The 22,808-nt window shown below is 41.1% G+C and overlaps 1 protein-coding gene across 5 annotated transcripts in view; it reads right to left on the bottom strand.

The window, feature by feature from the left end:
• The window catches only part of SORCS1 (sortilin related VPS10 domain containing receptor 1), a 559,510-nt gene that overhangs the window by 129,282 nt on the left and 407,420 nt on the right, over nucleotides 1-22,808 (bottom strand). For 4 of the 5 annotated variants that reach the window (XR_009701631.1, XM_061197256.1, XM_061197118.1 and 1 more), the window contains exons 7-9: nucleotides 16,001-16,119; nucleotides 12,814-12,903; nucleotides 5,244-5,423 (exon numbers count right to left, since the gene is read on the bottom strand). Coding sequence is in view for 4 of the 5 variants with exons in the window: in XM_061197256.1 (XP_061053239.1) it covers nucleotides 5,244-5,423; nucleotides 12,814-12,903; nucleotides 16,001-16,119 (389 nt within the window). In the remaining variant the exon portion in view is untranslated. The remainder of the gene's footprint in view (nucleotides 1-5,243; nucleotides 5,424-12,813; nucleotides 12,904-16,000; nucleotides 16,120-22,808) is intronic. The other variant, XM_061197344.1, reaches the window with a different exon arrangement.

Genomic DNA, 22,808 nt, shown 5'->3' with positions numbered 1-22,808 from the left:
AACAACAATGGCAAGAAAGAGAACATGTTCACCACCATGATTTCTTTGGGCTTTGGAGATAGGATATTTTTCTGTTCTACAGAGAGGATCCCAGCCAGGAGAGATACCTACTCAGCAGGGGTCAGGGGTGCCTCTGACATCAGGGAACCCGTTGCCAAAAATGTCTAAGTGTTCTTTCCTTCCCTGTGGCCTTGGTCAGGCAGCATCACCTACCCAGGGAAAGAGTAGCCTTAAATAATTAGATGGTATATTCTATGTCCTGTAATAACTATGTCCTGGATGGGAGAGCATTTTTCCTCCCTATCTCTTATGCTGGATTGTAAGAGGTAGTCTTTTCCCAAGAATCAAGGTGTAAGCTACATCATCAGAACTATGGAGCTTTCTCTTTTAAAGAGAAGGTATTCATAACGTACAGAAGACACTATGTGTGTAACAGAACATGCATCAGTCATTGGTTGCGTCTTTCACGCGTCTTTCACTGTGCCTCACTCATACATTCTGTCCATTCTGAATTTGTCAGCCAGGTGACTTCATTCCCAACACAACCCTTTCGCTTGGCTGGGGTGAACTGTCGTTGTCCATTAAGCCAAAGGGCTCTTCATCATCATTAATTGATACCCGCTTCCCAGAGGAGGGAGGATACTGTCCAAAGCTGTCAGACCCACTCTCATCACCCACACCAGAGGAATACACTAGGAATCACACATCTCAGACACTCTCATCACGTCTCTTTTGCTCTGGCCACCATCAGGCACGCCGTCTTCTGTGACCCATCCTACATGGCGCCACTGGAGAATTTATGCTATTCAGGAATGACAGAATTTTAGGACACTTATTTCTAGGATTCTCTTGCACAAATATAACCACCAGACAAAACTGGGAGCCACGGGATAACACAGCCTGAATTTACCTATAACTGCAGGCTCAGGACTTGGTTCAGAAGATGGCGAAGAGGTCCACAGCAGTCATCTGCTGATTCCGTTTATGCTGGCTTTTCCTCAGACCATTTTCTTCTTCCCGTCTGGTTTCCTCTATAGCTACGTAAAGTCTAATACTATTTATCGCGCTCTTTAGTGTGTTTCTATCTTAGGGTTATTACTCGGCCACAATCAAATACAAGCCTAAATACTAATCTTTCTGGACACACATAATAGCTTCTAGCTAAGAGTTTGCATATTAGGGTTCAGATCCTAATTCTGCCACTTACTAGCTTTGTAATCTTATAAAAATGATTGCATTCTCTCTGACTCCATTTTGCTATAAATGGGCGTGATGATTACGGTCCCTGTGTCATAAAGTGAACATACAGACTGAATGAGATAATTACGAAAGGTTCTTTAAAAAGTGCCTGGCACATAATGGTACCCCAAATATCATCTACTTAGTATGATCTTGCATCAACAAAAATCACTCTCGAGCATTTTTTTCTCTGTAGCCTACTTTCCTGGCTCACGTGTCTCGACTCTTTTGAATGGGGTCCATGGCCAATGGTCAACTCACACTGAGGGGAAATTCTGGTATTTCAATAACTAAACCATGTAAGATGGGCCCCCAACACTTTGTCCCCAACATTTCCCTATCTCATCACATAGACACATATAGTTCTAACATAGAGAGAACCACATTTGTCGTAAGGTTGCAAGGAGTGAGTGAATAAAATGATTGATTTTAATGAGAACGGTGTCTCCCTCTGCATTTCCCACAAAGACTCACCAACAATACACATACTCATACAGTCATACATTACACAGTTCGCCTCTGCTAACATAGTATAAAGAGCACATAAGAACAGCAGGCAATTGGCATGTAGAAGCAAAGGATGCATGCCATCCCCCTCAGTCACCCCCATATGTGAGCAGATGTGCACTCTATGTATACTCTGTCACCCTCACCTTGCATAATGCTCATCTCTCCTCCTTATTAATTCATCTATGGATTTTCTTACTTTTCATTTATCTCTAACCACTTATCATTCATTGCAATTCTACTGGGAAATTCAGGCTGGATGGCTTTCAGCTTCCTGCTAGGCAGAACAATCAGATTTAAGGAACATTTGTGCCAGGTTCTGTGTCAGCCAATATTCTTTCTATCTAGGTAATCAGCAGATACGGCACTGCCGTTCTAATCACATCAATTTCAATTCAAGTTTCTGTGAACTGCCAGGCTAATAAAAAAAGACTCTTCTTCCCCGGCCCCAGGATGCAGGATACCTTTACATAATGTAGTTACCCCACTGTTCAAAGTGATGATAATAAGAGCCAGCAGTTTCCCAACAGATAGTCAACCGCAAGAGACACACAAAGGGAAAACATAAAGATTACCAAAAAATGGTTTGTCGTGTCCAGAGGTCATTCTATTTCTCTTCTCACTCCCTACCTGTTAGCTATTTTTGATTGCAGAAAACCATTCACGAAAACAGTTGCAAATAACAGGAAATGACAAAGTCATTCTTGTTCAAATTTGTCATCCTTTCCATCATCAAGGGACTAATTAAAATGGTCTCTATTTTGGCAAAAAAAACAATTATCCAGAGAAATTATTCCACATTGACTTGAAAAGAGGGGAGAAGATAATCAGGAAGGAAAAATGCAACCTGAAAATCAAATGTTTTCAGGAGAGCAAGGACAGAGCCGAGACCAGGGAAGCAAACTAGGTGATTAATGTGGGACAGCTGATTAGACTTCATACTCTCAGAGCGATACTTCCACTGTAAATGCTGGATCAAGGCAAGAAAACATATGGTATTTCAAAAAAACACGCTTAAAGTTTAAATGTTTATAACACATTTACAGAAGAGGAAAGAAATGTTGCAATTTACATTTGTTTATAAGAAGACAGCTTTGGTGATAAAGGATGTCATATGGCCCTGCTAATTACAATATGGAAAGAAGCAGAGATCCAAAATGGTGGAAATACTTTGGACATTTAAACAATGTGGGTAGATTTTAGGACCAGAACATTGTTCTGGGGCTTAAACTCATTGGAACAGAATATCAATTAGACTATCTATAATTTGTTGAGTATTGTTGTATTTCAGGCACTGTTCATGGTACTTTAAGAAGATTAGCTTATTTCATCCTCAGAGAAATCCTATCAAGGAGGTACCATGTTTATCCCCTTATTTTAAACAAGAAAACTGAGGCTCAGAAGTTGTTGGATTTATCTCAAGAATATATACACGTGGTGTGGCTAGGATTTAAACCCAGCCAGCCTGACTCTAAAATTTACCCCCTAAATCAGAATTTTACCCTACATGAATTTGAAGGTAAATCACCAGAATATGTAAATGTTTTCCAGAATACATGTTCAGTTTGAGGCTGAGATATATGATACTATATTTATCTGGAACATGGGCAGGAAATGAAGTGGAAGAAACTTGTGAATGTATAAAAAATTTGCAGGGTATTTTTCTAAATATATACACAAAAACTATGTCCTATGCTAGTCTACCATAATTTCCATCACAAATACTTGAGCTCCGAAATGGGCATACAGTTTGTTAACATGCCTTTATACACACAGAGAAGTTTAGATACTAGAAGAAAATTCCCAAGAACTCCTAAAGATGAAGGAATATAGATAGCATTAAAAGGAATTCTAATAATAGGTTTAAATTTCTTAAGTGAAATTGGTTTCTTTCTTTGACATACTGGATATGATTCCCTTACTTCTCATTACACAAACAACCTCTACTCTCTGAACTTATTATCCTTCACCAAATGATGACATCATTATGACTGAACATATCTGAATAAGTTTTATAATTCTTTTTCAGATAGAATATAAGTGTATGATTGCACTTCCCATATTCTGAATATGTTTCGTAATGGCTCATTATATCCCATTATAAAGCCTTCATAGCACAAGACTGACAAATGGCTAAAATCCATCCCCAAATAGCAGCTTTCTTCTCACCTGACTGTGCTTTAAATGGCCATTAAAGTGTTGGTGTTTGTCATAAAAGCTAACTGATCCAACATATGATTTTATTTTGAACCTGGTCATTCTGAGAAACAAAGGGTCAGAGTTCCCTTAGGGAAATCTGGTAAACTCTGCTTTTTGTTTCTCCTCCTCACCCCTCTTTAGGAAAAGAAAGACGTATTAATCTTATCTCATGCATTGGCCCGCTGAGAGGATGGCAATTAGCTAGTAGAGGTTATGCAGTCAGAAAGGTCCTCAAGTACAAGGGAGTGTCTTTTTTTTTTTTTTTTCAATATTTAGCTATAATCATTTTTTAAAAAAATTTATTTTATATTGGAGTATAGTTGATTAACAATGTTATGTTAATTTCAGGTGTACAGCAAAGTGATTCAGTTATACATATAAGAGGGATAGATTGGGAGTTTGGGATTGACATGTGCAAACTGCTATCTTTAAAATGGATAACCATTGAGGACCTACTGTATAGCACAGGGAACTCTCTCAGTATTCTGTAATGACCTAAATGGGAAAAGAATTTGACAAGGGAGTGTCTTCTGATGCAATGCAAAGACAACCCCTTAGTTCTTTCTTCAGAGAGATGTAAGGGAGCACTGCCCATCGCCTCTTTGCTACATCCCTGACACCCTATTAGCCCCTCAAGACTATTTTCAAATTTCACACTAGGCTCACTCTTATTCAAACCCTTTAATTGTTTGACTGCTTCCCTAGACACTTTCCAAGCCCTCTGGGGTTTCATGGCCTGTGGACTTGGTCAACAAAGAATCCCTCCCAGAGCTGTTTTGTGGATTGCAAATTAACCAACAAAAATGTTCTGCAACCCCGCCTCCCTCTCCCAAATGGAATGAGGCCACATAAGGAACTAGTTATTAAAATGATCGTGGAGGGCTTCCCTGGTGGCGCAGTGGTTGGGAGTCTGCCTGCCAATGCAGGGGACACGGGTTCGAGCCCTGGTCTGGGAAGATGCCACATGCCGCAGAGCGGCTAGGCCCGTGAGCCACAATTGCTGAGCCTGCGCGTCTGGAGCCTGTGCTCCGCAACAAGAGAGGCCACGACAGTGAGAGGCCCGCGCACTGCGATGAAGAGTGACCCCCACTTGCCGCAACTAGAGAGGGCCCTCGCACAGAAACGAAGACCCAACACAGCCATACATACATACATACATACATACATACATACATACATACATAAATAAATAAATAAAAATTTAAAAAAAAATGATGGAGGAAACGGACAACTTGGGGACTTCAACTTCCAGTCCCAGCACTGCAGTGGCTCAAGACCACACGTGCCTTGTGACATACCTCATAGAGGTCGATCATGACGTTGCCTTCAGGGCCTCTGCTGCTCTGGACATTCTCCAAGGCCAGAGTGAAGTAGACACCACGGGTGTCTGAGATGTAGAGGTTGTATGTGTCGTTTTGGTTCCATTCTTGGACCGCTGCGAACACTTGGTTCTCATCAGTGCTGATGACATGCATGTCCTGAGGAAAGACGCAGGGAAGGAAACAGGAAGAAGAGTTTTATAAGTGCACCTGGCACACGTCCACAAAGTGGAATCTGATGAAGAATACCAGAATAGGCTCATAGGTACTGTGAGGGAGGACAGAGATTTTCCTATAGCATATTTGTGACATGATAATTAGTTAAGTGTGGGTCACATATTTCCTTTGTCATTTATGAGGTTAGGCAGTAAGGTCATCAGAAAATAGGACAGAGAGATGCTTGGTAGCTCAGTTACAATTTAATTACCTCATTAGATAATTTGAAGGATAATTTCTCAAATACGTATGACTTTGGAGAATCAGGCATCCTGATAAATTTGCCAAGCACAAACATAGTACATGTTCAAAAGGCATATATGGGGCAAACACGAGGGGCAGAGAGAAAACAGACAAGCTTTGCATCTCTCACTGTGGTCCACAGACCAGCAGCATGGGCATCACCTGTAAGTTTGTTAGAACCTCAGGCCTCACCTGTCGAATAGAAATCTGTATTTTAATAAGATCCATGGATGATTAATATGCACATTAATTTTTTTTTTGTTTTTTTTTTTAATTTTTTTTGTTTATTTATGGCTGTGTTGGGTCTTCGCCTCTGTGCGAGGGCCCTCCCTAGCCGCGGCAAGCGGGGGCCACTCCTCATCGCGGTGCGCGGGCCTCTCACCATCGCGGCCTCTCCCGTTGTGGAGCACAGGCTCCAGACGCGCAGGCTCAGCAATTATGGCTCACGGGCCCAGCCGCTCCACGGCACGCGGGATCATCCCAGACCAGGGCTCGAACCCGTGTCCCCTGCACCGGCAGGCGGATTCTCAACCACTGCGCCACCAGGGAAGCCCTAATATGCACATTAATGTTTAAGAAGCACTTCCCTAAGGCTCAGCAACCCCTAGAGGTCCCGGAGGAAAAACGTCCACCTGAGACGCCCAGAGCACTAATCTTCAGGTTAATGAGCGTTCAAGGACTCAGCTTATCAAAACCTGTACCCTGAGAAGTTCCCCAGGAAACCTTAAATAAAACAGGGAAAAACAGTCTGCGCAAATGATGATGCTTTCAGACTCTGGCTGTCCTGGAAGATAGAAACAAGGCAGACGTAATGTGGAGGCAGTGAGCAGACATCCCTGGGGTGGGGATTCCAAATCTTTTTCTCTCCCCATTCAGAACTCCAGAGGAGTGGGTGTTCAGGGAGAGGCTGACGTAGACCAAGGCTTGATGTCTCAGACCAAGGCCTGCTGTCTCCTTCAGGGGATCCCGCTCATTGCTCTCGGCAGCCTTCCCCCCTTCGCCCAAGGTGGTACATACACATGGGTATCACGTTCAGAAACCAGAAAGCAAAACAAAAACAGAATGATGCATACGGCTAAAGGTAAAAGAACAACCTGGAAAGATTCTTGGCCTTTGTGTAGCTCAGTGCTCGGATCTTCCCAGAGGGATCATCCACTCTCCTTGAAAAGATTCAGGAGGTCTGTCAGTCTTCCTTGGCAACAACTCCAGGGCTGGAAAATTCTACCTAACTTCAAAATTTCCCATTGTAATATATGCCCATGTTCTCTCAATCAATCAATCAATCAGCAATTCAGCTTCAACTCTGCTTTAGACTTAGAGGAACAAGTCTCTCATTCCTCTTGAAAATTGACCATAGTGAACTCATACGATTCCGGAAGGAAGAAGTCCTTATCCAAAGGTTTTTGTATTCCTGACACCTTCTCAGGCCTTACTGCCATACTCTAGAGTTTGATAACGTTTTTATAGAAAAAGTGGTGAGGCCAAAAATGAATCCTGCCCATGAATTCAATTTGGTTGATAATGCAAACTAAGGTTTGGTATAAAAGTTGGCCATATCTTATATCTGCCCAACGCCTATGTACATTTCTTCTGGCAGCTGTAGCTTGATGTTCTTTGAAAAAGCATTCTCATCCTTCTCAGGCAAATTTCCTCCCTATGCTCAGTCTTTGCTACTTTCTCCCACCCTCAGCACCAGAAGTGATCTTGTAGGCCTAGCACTCAGAAAATTCCATTTTCCTGATGACAGTGATTGGATCAGTGATGGCAAAATCAGTAAGACATGATGCTAGAATGACTGTGGAATTATTAGAGAGAGAGAGAAAAGTTATTTTTTACTGTTAGTTTGTAAGCAGTTGGAATAAAAATAAAGTCTAGATCTGATGGAGACATATCTTGGAGGCAGAGGATAAGCCAATCTTGGAAAAATAGGCTCAAAAGGTGGAGAGAGATGGTCCAAATTCTATGATACTCTTTGAGTCTCTGAATGTGGATATCTAAGGAGCCTGCCCACCCATAAACTTGTTTAGTTAGAGAGGACAGTAGAGCAAAATGATTAAAAGAATAGTCTTTGAAATAAAACTACTTGAGTTCAAATCCCGGCTCTGTCATTCAGCTGTGCCAACGGAACTTTGTGCCTCAGGATTTCCACCTGTAAACCAGAGATAATAGTATGCCCTTCATGGAGTTGTGAGGATTAAATCAGTTAGTAAGTGTTAAGCATTTAACCACAGTGCCTGGTGTTAGCATCTGCTCCATACATGCTAGCTATTTTCTGTTAAGCAAACCCTAAATCCCCTTTGTTGATTAAGCAAGGTTGATTTGGCCTTTCTGTTCATTGCAAATATTAGGGTGCTAACTAATACACTTAACAAAAAGTGGTTCATCCAAATGTTTTGTTTCTTTCTAATCAAGGGAATTAACTGTGGAAACTAGTCCGAAGGCCATTCATCCACTGAGGGCCAAACCTTCTATGGCTCCCCATTTCCTATAGGACAAAGATCAAAATCCTTACCCTACCATTTAGAACCCTTAAACAACTACTCCCAATTCATGTTTCCTTCCTTGTTAGCAGGATGTAGCTTCATCCCTGAATTCAAGTTAAAATATTTCAGCAGTAACCTGGTCCCTGCATAACTGTGCCTTTGGACCCATTAAATAATCCTAGGGGCCAGAGTAAATCATCCATACTACCGCAGCCCACTCAAACTTTTCCTTGGTCGGTGTAGAATGCAAAACACAGATGCATCAAGTACTTAAGTCACTTAGAGAACTAGTAACAGAACAAAAACAGATTAAATGGCCATCGCTAGATAAGGGCCAAGGGCAGATCTCTCTCTATATATAATCTAATTACATTGAAAAGACTGTTTAAAAACTATGTTGGTCTTAAATATTTTAACTGAAACGTCTGACATATTTAAATGCCATCTTTCCTTTTTCTTCTTGCCTACACGCGCCTATATCAGGAAAATATGCTATTTCACCCAAAATGGCACTTTATGTTGAAAGCTTATACTGAGATACAAAATTTTAGACCAAGAAGTGAACTCTGAGATGTTCTAGAGCACTTCCCAACATCTGTTCCATAGGACACCAGTATTGTTGGATTTTAATAGATTTTTTTTGAATGGATCCTTTTGTAAAACGTTTTGATTAATGCTAACTATACAGCTTTCTTGCTCACAGGACATCCTAGAGCCTTTAACATACCAGCGAGCTTCTGTTAGTCTCTAGGCAAGGAGCATGGAACAGAGTTTATTTCTTTTTTTAAACTCACGATCATAGAACCAAATTTTCATGAAGCATCTCTAAGGGCATTTTATTGAGTAATGAGTTTGAGAAAGTATTATTGTGAATCTAAGCTCCATATTTTAAAAATGTAAAAAAAAAAGAAAGAGAAATTGACAAACCAGCCCAAGGTTCAAAGCAGGGGAATGACAGATCTAGGTCTGGAATTAGGGTCTCTCGCTGTGAATCAAGCAGCCTTTTCATCACCCACACCCCAGTTCACATCGATCTTCTCCAACACAGACAACTAGATCCATACTAATACTAATATTACCTTACTTTTATAGAGTATCTGTCCTCCAAAATGCTCAAAGCACTTTCATATGTGTTGCCTCATTTATCTCACTCGAGTAGCTCAGAATGAGCTCCAAGTATGGTAAGGGAGGAAAACTGTCACTAGGTCTCCCTGTCTGGAGGGCCTCACACTCTTAATGGTAACAGCAATATTAAAATCTCCCCACCCTCCTCTCTGGTCATCTTTACCGTTATATTAATTTTTTTTAATACAGCTCAGGGTAACCTCAGTCTTTCAAGAGTTGATACAATGGCAGGGGATGATTAAAGAAAATCTGAGCATGTAAGTGCAGGTTTGTCTCAGTTCCTTTGGTGGGCATGAAGCTTTGTTCCTTTCCAGCTGCAGCAGCCCTGCTTTGATAGAGGGTCCTGAAATACATGCATCTTTGCCATGGATCACTCCACCCAAGCTGGGGCTTCTCTTTGAAGGTGTAATGGGATTGTAATGAGGCATCTCATTGCCTTAAATAATAAACACCCACTTGGACCAAATAGTACATTCATTCGTTGTAGTGGTTCCGAGTTTTCTGGGGACGAGCTAAATTAATCACCCCATTCTACCCTCAGACCTCAGATGAGGCTGACTAATGGAACATGCTCATTTGGGAGAGTGTGGGAGGGGCCAGACAGCCAATTCAGGCTCAGACTCAAACTCTTCCTTCCAGATTGGCAAGATGCCACTGGGGGCAGCTGTCAACAGTGATCGGCGTGATGGCTATGAACAAGCCATGCACAGTATGTGTTTCCCAACACTCCGGCCAAGGGGCCAAGTGGTTCCTTTGTTTTAAAATACCATTCTGAGGTTGCATAGGTCAATGGGACTTTTTCTCTGGATGCTCCTCAGTATATAAAAATTTGGGGGGTGGGTGCTGCTCCCTTTTAGTAATAGAATCTATTAATTTATTTAGAGGGTAGAAAAGTGTAATACAAGGAATGCCAGTTTGGGAGTCAGGAGATTCAAGTTCTAGCCTCAAATCTGCAGCAAGAAGCATCTGGTTTGGCTGAAACTTCTTCCACTCAAAAAGTATATTCCCAAGAGTAAGTAAGCATGAGATGAGTGGCTTGAAACTGCTGTTTCCTGATGTGGTCCCAATTCCCACTTGCCTCTTGAACGGCAGCATCTCACTGCCTTGAGTATGCTCTTGTTTTTAAAGGTGAAAATCTTGCAAGCCAACTACTTCATTTATTGGTCAAAGACAGCAATTTATTTCAGTGCTCAAGTGAAAAAAACAAAACAACAAAAACAAAACAAAACAAAACCACCACCAGCTCTGTTGGACTTACCAAGGTAACATGATCATCTCCCTCATGGACCTCCCTAAAAGATTATCAAGGGTAATTTTAACAACACTCAATTTTTCTTTTACATACTGACGTTACCCAATTCTCATCTAAGGCACAACTCCAATGTTGTGTTTGTCTTTTTGGAAAATGTTTTAAGCCAAATCAAGAGCAAGGAGCATTTAAACATATACAGGCATAGGCGTATAGTTCTGGGCAATTTCCACTGTCATTAATCTCTTAGCAGCTGAAAAAAATAACTACTAACATGGAAATAGTTCTTTGCAGTTAATAGTGTAATTTAATGTGTGTTATTATCTCTAATGGGCTGAGGTTTACAGCTCACTTTTCACTGTGCTAGGGTTAGGGGCAGAGTGATGGCCAAGGACGAGAATTCTGCCTGGAGAAGCCACTGGCTCTCCTGGGAGAGGAGACCTGCAGCACCCTTGTGCTATATCTATCACAGATTCCCTGGGCAGGCAGCTGATGTTGGTCCAAGATAGCAAACTACAAAGTCATGGATAAAAATACAAGACAAAGAGTCATGAAAACACAATTGAAAAAAAGTTATTTATGTTCTTTGTTCAACCAAACGTTTCAAAGCTGAGCTATATTTAAACCTACACAGTCCCCTTCTTACAGCCACACACATCTCCCTTGTTCTATGATCAAGGCACACCTGTCAGAATGGCCATCATCAAAAAGTCTACAAATAACAAATGTTCGGGAGGATATAGAGAAAAGAGAACCCTCCTACACTGTTGGTGGGAATGTAAATTGGTGCAGTCACTGTTGAAAACAGTATGGCATTTCCTCAAAAAACTAAAAATAGAACTACCATATGATCCAGCAATTCCACTGCTGGGTATATAGCCAAAGAAAACAAAAACACTAATTCAAAAAGATAAATGCACCTGAATGTTCATAGAAGTATTATTTACAATTGCCAAGATATGGAGGCAACCAAAGTGCCCATTAGCAGATGAATGGATAAAGAAGATATGTGTGTGTGTGTGTGTGTGTGTGTTTGATGGAATATTACTCAGCCATAAAAAAGAATGAAATTTTGCCTTTTGTGACAACATGGATGGACCTAGGGAGTATTATGCTTAGTGAAATAAGTCAGAAAGAGAAAGACAAATCCTCTATGTTATAGCTTGTATGTGGAATCTAAAAAGTAAAACAAATGAATGTATATTAAAAAAACAAACAGACTCACAGATATAGAGAACAAACTAGTGGTTACCTGTGGGCAAAGGGAAGGGTAGAGCAGCTAGATAGAGGTATGGGATTAAGAGATATAAACTACTATGTATAAAATAAATAAGCAACAAGGATATATTGCACAGCACAGGAAAATATAACCACTATTTTGTAATCTATAAAAATATTGACTCACTATGTTGTATACCTGAAGCTAATATAATATTGTAAATCAACTATACTTCAATAAAAAATTTAAAAATAAAAACACTCACATGTCAGTGGTTGTTGCTAGAAAAAAAAAAGGCACCATACATTAACAATTTCTGGCTACTTAAAGTACATCACAGTGGCAGCAAGACCTCAAATCCACAGCTTTGAGCTCCCAAGTCAGTTTCACCTCCACTAGGTGGCGCTCCAATATTAACGCAGTTCTTCAGTGTTTGTGGAGACAGAGCCTGGGGATGTTAGCGGTTGGGAGTCTTTAACTTTTGTTTGCCACTCTTTTTAAAGGAGTATGTCTTTGAGAAAGTCTAAAAAATTAGCTGTGTCTCCAAACCCTAAAGACAACCAGTCTCGTAAGTTCCACTGGGAAAGAAAGCAAATGTTGGATGCTACATAGCTGCATCACCTCTCCATGATTAATAACAACAAAATGGTATATAGATGTATCATACCTGTTGCACTGATATACTGTGTATCCAAAGCATAGTTTCTGTCCTGCTAGAAAACCAATACATCCCACTTGCAAAGCAAAAGCAAATCAGTTATCAATTTACTCAGATGCTCCTACAGCAAGAATTCCAAAGAATTAGAGAAAGAAAAAGAGAGAAAGAGAGAGGTGGGGGAGGGAGGGATGGACCACTGAGAAAGGAGGATAAGGAGGTTGGCGAAAAAGAAAGTAAGGAAGTGAACTTGAGAAACAGAGATGGAAGATGAAAAGAAATAAATAACTACGAGAGACTGAAAGGGTCCTTGGGAAAAAGAGTAGATACTGAAATAGAGAAATTGATTCAGGCCATACCTTGGGCAAAGCATATTTGGGCAGCTTCATTTGGGCAAACGCATTCCTTCGGTAGGAAACGTAGTAGTGTGGCCGTCCTCCTGATGTCAGCTGGAACATAAACATAAAGGGTGTAAGAAGAGCTACTACGACAGTTACAGGTCACAGAAGGACAGCCCCTGAATGGAAGAGGGTAGCTGCCAACACAACAGCGTAAGTGAGTACTGTGGGCCAGTGTAAAGAATTGGCATTCAGTTCAAAAACAACTTAGACAGTGTATGTGAGTTCAGAGGCCCAAAGTGAACCCACTGCACAAAAATACAATTCTTCAATTTGCCCTGCGGTGCAGAAGTCAGGAAACATTTATAGCAATTTTTTTTTTTTTAATAATACAAGCCTTAGGGTATATTGGATCTGTGTCCCTCACCAGCCCAGCCATCTAGCCCCAAGACTTTGACCACACAAACAGGTCCCTGGGCCAGATCAGAAGGGAACGGTCCAGGTCACATGGTGGCAGAATGGGAGCCCCCATCTCGGCACTGAATTCCAGTTTTGTGCAGTCACACTGCTGGCTGTGAGCATGTCCCACACACAGCAGTGCTGCTGATGTGTTAGATGAAAATCCAAGCCAGGATCGTGGTTCAAAATCATTCTAGACCTCAACCTCCCAGAAGAGAACGAATGGTGAGCTATCTCCCCAAGGTCTGCCCAGAATGTACAGCCCAAAGAACCCCGTGAGTCTGAGGGAGGGTGAGAAGCGCTGTGGTCTCCAACTCAGCTGAGTACCATGATGTGCAGGCTGTCAGCGGTGCACTGCCACTCTCTTTCTCCTTCGGAGCCACTCTCTTTCTCCAGCTTTATTGAGATACTATTGACATGTAGCACATGCAAGTTTAAAGTGTACAATATGATGATTTGATATGTATATATTGTGAAATGATTACCTCAAATAAGGTTAGTTAACACCTCCATCCTTTTACTTAATTAAGATTTTGTGTCTATGTGTGTGATAAAATTTCAGATCTATTCTCTTAACAACTTTCAAGTATATAATACAGTATAGCCACCATGCTGTTTATTACTTATTCATCATATAACTGGACATGTACCCCCTTCGACTGGCATCTCCCCATATCCCTAGCCCCCAGTCCCTGAAAAGCACCTTTTTACTCTCAGTTTCTATGAATTCCTGTTGCTACTCTTAACCCATGTAAACATCTGGACTTTGAAGTCATCTGGAGTTTGCATACTCAGAATGTCAACAAATGCTCTGGGTGAATTTTCACCAGACACATAAAAATGTGACTGGAAAGTTATCATATTCACCATGACGCAGCCAGACCACCTCTTAGTCCTAGTGACGGGTTATATGTTCATAGTGGCCTGGGTAGAAAATATATAAAACTCTAAATGCACAATTGATTTTCATTTGTGAGTCATATATGTGGATTATAAACTGTTACTAGAAAACAGGAAAGGTCCCTGGAAGCAACACTGATAGAGAAATGATTTATACATAGAACCAATATGGGTAACCATTTCCCATTTTAATGTCACTTGATAATTTGATGCTGAAGTTATCAGAGTGCTCATTATTCATTTTCCTAGAGGAAAAGGAAGTGTGTGTGTGTGTAATTGTGAACTATTTTTAAAGTACATAGGTTGATAGTAAGGAATTTGAACATTTACTTCCCAATACATGGGATTAAATATTCTAAATTATGATTTCTTGTCCAAGTAAACATACTAGTATCTAGAATGTCTCAATCACAGCGAAACTGTATATATATTTATATATATCAACTATTTAGCAATTGTACCTTTGTCAATTTTAACATGGAAAGCAGTAAAGGAATTTTGGGGTTTTTTTGTGTGTTTTTTTTTGTTTTTAAAGATTACTCTTTTTTTTAAATTTTTATTTATTTATTTATTTATTTATGGCTGTGTTGGGTCTTCGTTTCTGTGTGAGGGCTTTCTCTAGTTGCGGCAAGCGGGGGCCACTCTTCATCGCGGTGCGCGGGCCTCTCACTATCGCGGCCTCTCTTGTTGCGGAGCACAGGCTCCAGATGCGCAGGCTCAGTAATTGTGGCTCACGGGCCCAGTTGCTCCGAGGAACGTGGGATCTTCCCAGACCAGGGCTCGAACCCGTGTCCCCTGCATTGGCAGGCAGATTCTCAACCACTGCGCCACCAGGGAAGCCCAAGGAATTTTTAAATGTTTTCTCCAAACAAGCCTAAATTTGTCCTTAAATGGGGAAAGAAACAAAGCATTCTTGTTCCTTCTCTCTTCTAACCACTCCTGAACCCTCAGCTTCTCGGGTTGTTTCCCACTCTTGCGCAGGTGAGAAACCTGTCTGAATTCGTCTCCTCTAAGTTCTCTTGACCCTGATCACAGTCGTGCCTGTAAACAGCAAAGGCCGATCATGCTCCCTCAGCTCTGCCTCGCACCACCTCCAGCCACCCCACAGCTTCCTGCTACTGCCTGTTTCTCTATTTTGAAGGTGGGTACTCAAGAGGGGCGTGTGGGCTGACTGCTCTCCTGATAGGAAGAAACTGACATATCTGCTCGGTCCTCTGGCTGAGCGAAGGGAGCTTCTTTAGAACGCAGGTGACGGGGATGACTGCAAGGGTGCCTGGCTCTGGAGACAGCCTGAGTCTTCTGAGCAATGCCTCCAGGACCCCACGTTGACAAGTCCTCCAGACACCGCCCCAAGGAAGGAATTACTATTCTGTTAGTATAGAAGCTTCAAATTGGTAATGTTCCTTTTGTTAAAAAAAATAATGCCTTGGTGGGGGGGAAGGGTAAGCTGGGACGAAGTGAGAGAGTGGCATGGACATATATACACTACCAAATGTAAAATAGATAGCTAGTGGGAAGCAGCTGCATAGCACAGAGAGATCAGCTCTGTGCTTTGTGACCACCTAGACGGGTGGGATAGGGAGAGTGGGAGGGAGACGCAAGAGGGAGGGGATATGGGGATATATGTATATGTACAGCTGATTCACTTTGTTATAGAGCAGCAACTAATACAACATTGTAAAGCAATTATACTCCAATAAAGATGTTTAAAAAATAATAATAATGCTTTTTTTTTTTTCTTTCTTTATTGCTTTTCAGGGAGTGTAAGCAGGCAAAGGGGCTGCATTAGGGACAGAAGCAGGGAAGGGAAATGTCTTTGACACAATCGATGGAAGTGGATCTTTCATACCTGAACAAACACATAATCATCCTGGACAATCAAAGAGTCTGGGTCAATGTAGCCTGGGAAAGGTTTGTTTCTGCTGGTCTCTGTGCAGTTCTGCATTCGGCAGGTTAGGTATTGTGAATCTGAAAAAAACGAGGGTGGGGTGATATACACACAGCATGTTAGAGTCAGAGTGGACATCCTCTACTTCTCTTGCTGTCTGCAAGCCTTTCAACAAACCTCACATTCTCTATTAACTACATTACTGTTATTATTGTCGTTAAAAGTATTATCAGTATTATTTTAGTCACTTGCTGTCAACACCACCATCACTATTTCCCAGTGCCTCCACCAACTCTTGTCATCCTAGAATATTAAATTCCTGTTAATTAAATTTTTTCCTTCCAAACCCAAATGAAAATATTTTCAAAAGCTGGCAATAATACTTGTGCCTTCTTAGTTATTTTTTCTCATTTATAGGCTTCACCTCCATACTTCGACCTTTAATAAACTGGGAAACACACACATATGTGAGATCATCAATCACCTCACGCTAGAAGTGCTGTTGTTATAAACAATAAGGTGCTATGTGAAGATAAAGGTTTTTCTTCTATCACTAATTGGAAATAAAACAGAATTGAGAGGAGATTCCCAGCTCAAAAACTTTGTCCTCATTTTATAGGTGACTAAACTAAGACCCTGCATCTCACCTGAGACTATAGCAGGTGATAAACATATCACTAATAACAACTCAATAGATTTGATCCCTGTTGCTGGAAGTATATTGTATGAGGGAGGCTGCCGTTGTTTTTCAACCACAACTATTCTGCCCTCTCTATGAATCAGATGTCACTTAAAACTCCCTTTGCCGCCTTGCACTCAGAATAAATTCAAACCCTCTACCACCACTGCTTCAACCGCCCCTCATGCTAGTCTCTTCTCTCCCTGTGATTCTTCTAATCTAAACTGCAATATGTTCAGGAATTTGGCCAAACTTTCTACCACTTAAGAGGCTTTACATTTGTATTCTCTCTGCCTAAACTGCTTCTCCCCAGGTTGTTCCCCAAAGAAGGTCTAGATTTCAGCTTACTGTCACTTCTGAGGGTTTTCCATGATTACTTTCGATAACACTCCATCCTGTTAATTCCCTTCATGGAATTTATCACAATCTAAAGTCACCTTGCTCATGATTTATTTCTGCCCCTCTCCCTGTTAGAATATAAGCTCCATGAAGACAGAGACCTCTTTTGTCTTTGTTGTTCCCTCCTAGACCTCCAGATTCTAATACTGTTCCAGGCACATAGTACGTAATAAATAAATATTCCTTGGAACATACCACTTTACTGGAATATATCTTTTTGAATGAAAAAGGAAGTTATTTTACCTTTTTTTGGTGCTTAATGAGTGGGTAAGTTTAATTTTAGGACATCAAAGATGTATGAAGAAATCCACTCTTCCAAATGAAGAAATCAGGACATGATTATTTACATGAAATGGGGGGTAGGCAATCGTATGTTGAGTTGGATATAAGGATTCACTAATTGACTTCCCTGAAGGAAATTTCTAGCACTACTTTTACTGAAGAACTTGGGTAAACCTGTATTCTACAAGGAGTGCCACTAGGGGGCGGCATGCACATTTGCTCCAACTGACCAATGGCTGACGTAGCTGCTGATAAGCTCTAAGGAGAGGGAAGGAGAGCTTTATCTACAATCTTCCTTTATCCACAATCTTCCTTTATCCCGCTGCCATGTGTGGTGATGGCGATAGCTCTCAAGCATTTTAACCCATCTAGTCCTCCAAAGAAAAACTAAAGAAAAGCCTTTTACTCTCCCTTCCCTATCTCCTTTCTTAGACATTCTTATAGTTTCATTTTAGGGCATAACTCATGATCTTTCTCCCTGAAGAGAATTTCTGGGACTCATCCCTTCCCAGAACAGTTCTCCCCATGGCACACAAAATCTGTACCTCACAATTTCACACTCCATCAGACCCTTTTACAGCTTTAGTTGACTTCTGTTTTTCAAAAGGCAACTCAGGGTCATAGAAATGGAGATTGGCATCTGTGAGACCTGGGCTTGAGTTGTGGTGTGGTCATAGCTGCATAATTCAAAGGAAATTATCTTCCTGAGTCTTGCTACCTTTGTCTATTAAATAAGGATGCCAATGTCAACTATCTTGTAGTTTGGCTCTAAGAATTTACTGAAATAATGTATATGCTAAATGCTTTGAAACTCAAAGTTGTACAAATGTCAGTTGTTACTATCAACTATAATGTTCCTATTTCCTCTTTTGCTTCTTTTCACAATGATTAGATCAGTTTGGGGCACACAGTTTGTCCTTAAGAAAACTGAATTTGAGTATTACAGTTATATTTCACTATCAGGTACTATTGGCAACCTGTCCAATGCTCATTCCTCCCTGCCCCTTTGCCAGAAAAGCCAGTACTGGACCTGGTGGCTCATCTTTCTTCCACACGAATCAGAAGCTCTGATGTGCAGGGAATAATCCTCTTGAGTCTATGCCCACTCTACTTGCCATCATTTGCTTTAGGAAAAGCCATTTAAACCAGTTCTAGTAAATAAGAAGTGAAAGAGATATTTTAAGGGGCTACAGGGAGGCACAGCAGAAGACCTTCTGCTACCATACAACACTGAGTCAACATGATGTCTGGGACTGCTCTAGCCTTCTTGTGCATGGAGGAGTCTGACAGTTAAGCTTACACAATGAGTATGATGAAGAGGTGGAAGGACCTGTTCCCTGATGGCATCATTGAGTTACTGATTATACTGAACCCAGGGTTGCCCTGTCTCTGTGCTTCTTGTTATATGAGATAATGAATGAAAACAATTTGAATCAAAGGTTCAGGATTAGGAAGGCTCAGGCTTCAAATTACAAATACAACTTCCAATTAGAATTTCTCAGACTGCCACCTCATGAGGACTTCTTGATGAATACACAGTGCTTGTTTTATCTATAATGGTGTCCAATAGTTTCTTTCTTAAGACCTCAACTTCCTCTTCAAAGGTCCCTGAGCAAGAATAAGATGGAAAATATAAAAATAAACTTTTCACATTTATAACTCACCTATACAAAAATTATGAATCTGAGGGATCTGGGGAGAAATTAAAAGAACAGGGAAACTAATATTTGTTGAACATCTATGTGCCAAGTACTCTAAAGCATGTTCACACTTATTTGGTACATTTAATCTTCACAATACTATAGAGTATAATTTATCAACTGATTTTGCAGATAAAGAGAATGAAGCTCCAAGAGATTATAGAAATGGCAGTATGTGGTTTCAAACTGGGTTGGTTGGCCTCCAAGTCTGGTTTATTTCCACTATGTTGCATAGTGAAAATAATGCAACCAATTGGTTGGGGCCAATTTTTGTTAAGCATGTTTTGGCTTCCAAGTATAAATGGACATACATAGATTAAAAAAAAAAAGAAAAAAGCCTGTACGTTTGTATTTTTGTGCGGGGTCATTTGGCAATATGGACCAACATCTTTTCGGGTTCATTTCTGAGAATTCGACTTGAAGAAATAATTAATGATCTATGCCAAGATTTATCTACTTTGATATTCATCATAGTGTTGTTTATAATTTAAAAAAATAAGAGAAAACAAAATGGCCAACAATTGAGGAACAACTAAATAGTCTGTGGCACATGCATAGTTTGCTATTAAAATCCTGCCTCTAGAGTATATATGAGGAATTATGGAAATGCTTAATGCATTTTATATCATAAAAATAATAGCTTACCAATTAATAATGTTGTATCAATGTTAATTTCTTAGCTTTGAGAAAGAGAACATGGTGTATAAGATGTTAACATTAGGAGAAGCCGGGTGAAGCTGCACTATCTTGGTAACTTCTCTGTTTATCTAAAATTATTCCAAAATAAAACTTTTTTAAAAGTAGGTTACCAAAATATGTGCATATGGACACGATTTTGTGCAAGTGGTATATATAGATGTCTATATATGTATGTTTACGTGGGGAAAATGAATAAAAGATATATATGAGATGTCAACACTTGCGTAGAGGCAGTGATGTGAGAGAGGTAGACAACCAGTGTCAAATCTTTGGTCAGCACCTGTCGGCCAGGGAAAGGGGCCAGGGGTCATGGTGGGCTTGTGGGATCCTGCTCGCAAGAATGAGAGAACCGTCTCTAATTCCTTTGCTTGTTCTCTCTCTCTCCACTCCCCATGCCACATACTGAGGCAGAGCTGTGTAATGAGCTGTTCTTGAGCAGAGAATTACAAAATGTACAACGGAGGGACCCCAGAAAAGCCCCAGGAAGAGGTCTTGAAACCATGTCTTTCTTGGAGAGGTTCAAAGTGAAATTTGCAAGCTGAAGGGGAACTGATCAATTCCCAACGGCCTGCCTGTGGTAAACTGCTCCTGGTTTGTTCTCCTTCCCCTCCTAATGGAAACAGAAAGAAACTGGCTGCACTTCATATTGAGGGACCAATCATTCTTATTCCCCTTGGGGCTTGCTGTAATAACATTAAGCATGATGAACTCTTTCCATATTCAATTCTGGTGAGTGTGTGATGCAATTCCATAGGAAGTATCTTGTAATTTGGCATTAATTAACATCAATTAATGTAGGCAACTGCTAGACTTTAGAATTAATTTCATTACTTTTCCCACACAGATGTTTTCCTAGCCACAGGTAATTAGGACACTGTGCTGCTCTTTTTAAGCATCTCTCTCTCTGCAACAGCTGCTGCTTGGAATAATGCAATTCCCATGCCCCCTGCGCTGCTCTAAGGAAGGGAAGCTGCTTTTTAAAGGCCAGGCTTGGAGCAGGGGAACAAGGGTTTAAATGCAGGCTTAGCTTGGTAAACCTAAGCAAATCACCTTACTTCTCAAATCTGTAAAATGGGAATAAACAGGAGCCATCCTGCCAGCGGTTATGAGGACTTAAAACCTCGGTCGGGAAATGTGTTCAGTCCTGTGTCTGGCCGGACTGTGCTCACGGAGTGGGAGCTGTGGCTGTGATCGAAGCACCCCCTCTTTCATCACCAGTACTGCTCAGTGTGTCTCAAGGGAACCAACTGGGAAGCACTACAGACATTTCTACCTGAGACAATAAGCTTCCTTTATATTCATGCTTTGGTTTGGGTTAATTTCTTTAAGTAATTTTTTAAAACACCATGAAAAAGTATTCTCCCGGTGTAATTAATTAAAGATAATAAATATTCTACGCAGGCAGTGTGAGGCAGTGGTTGGGGCAGAACTGGAAACTAACTAGGGCTGTGAGATGACACAGAAGTCACCTTGGCACCCAGCACACAGGGCAGCCCGCCTGCAGCCAGACTGTTGTGCAGGGTCTCCCTCCGTTGGAGTGAACGGCTAGGTCCGAGCTCTTTCTCTCTTGTGTTATGTGACTCTGAGAAAGTCATTTACCAAACTAGGCTTCAGACTTTTCCTCTATAAAATGCAGGTTATTAGAATTTTAGGATCAAAGGAGGATGTTAAAATCAGACTACTGACTTTACCATCCGAAGGTCTTTACCATCCTTTACCCACCGAAACCTCTTTCCTTCTCACTCTCGCCCAAGTGAACAAAGCTCTGTGATGTTGCTGGGAAGTCTGTGTCTCTGGGGCTTCCGCTCTTTTTAAACAGCACGTGCATTCCTGGCTGACACCCTGTGTTCATTCAGAGAGCTCCCCTGGTTTGAACTGCCTTTTCCTTTCCTGTGATCCTATCCAAATACTTCCTGGGCCCTTCCTCTGTGGAGTTTTTCCTGAGGCTTGGGCAGACCTCTCCCTTCCCACAATGACTCCATTGATAGCGACAGCAGCATTAACCTCCAAAATAACCAGAGCAACTTCTCCTCTGAGTCAGGAACTGTGCTGAATGGATCACATGCTTTTTCTCTTTTAAACTTTGGAGAAAATCCAGAATAAGGTACTTTTTACAGGTAAAAGAACTCCAGACTTAGGGATGATACTTTAACATCGTAAAAGTTTAATTTTAAATAAAACCATAAACTAGGCTGGCAAAGCTCTCTCCCATCCCCCATTAATTTTCAACTTTAAAGCAGAACAGTTTCTAAAGCCCATAATCCGTATATAAATTTTTATCTTGTTCTTTCTACTGTCCTATTATTTGGTTTGGAACACTCCTATTACATATTTGCACCCAACACACACTCACACACACACAAACACACACATGTGTCAACAAGCTTGTGCTCATAGAAACTTCATTCCCATCAGGGGTCTAGAGCACTCTGTGGCATGTACCAGTTAGAAACTGAGATCTTCAAAAGTGAGACTCCAGCCTTGACCCCTGAAAGACTATACTGAGGACAAGACGTTTCTGTGAAAATTATAAACTTAGATCAAATGTCCTCCTTTGGCATGATAAGCTTGTGGCATTGCTTTCCTCTAGGCAATCTCTTGATTTTGGCCCAGTATCACTTCCTAAGTGTGGTCTTGTACTGTTAGCCTTTGGACATTCAGGAGGCCATGATTACTACAGGGAAAGTTCTGGAATTACACATTTTTTGCCAAGCACGGGGCTAGGAATTGGGGACATGAGAGAGAACAGGAGGGCAAAATAATTTAGGAGAAATACAGAAAGTCCCTCACCAAGGATGATGCAGTGGGGTGAGTGTATCCTTGGAGGAGTGCAAGTGCAGGTTCTGTGGGTCCCCAGGTGAGGGGCATCTGACCTTCCAACCTCTCCACGGATGGTTTACTCTGTGTCAGGACTTCTCCTGCGACTCTGCATTTATTTTACTTTGCATCACACAGAGCTGTAGACCTGCTGTACTCTCATGGCCTATAGAACACCTGAATATAGAGACTA

Source organism: Eubalaena glacialis, chromosome 1 (genome assembly GCF_028564815.1).
Source record: "Eubalaena glacialis isolate mEubGla1 chromosome 1, mEubGla1.1.hap2.+ XY, whole genome shotgun sequence".
NCBI classification, from domain to species: domain Eukaryota; kingdom Metazoa; phylum Chordata; class Mammalia; order Artiodactyla; family Balaenidae; genus Eubalaena; species Eubalaena glacialis.
Note: the sequence above shows the minus strand (reverse complement) of the source record. Positions and strands in the feature narration are given on the sequence as shown.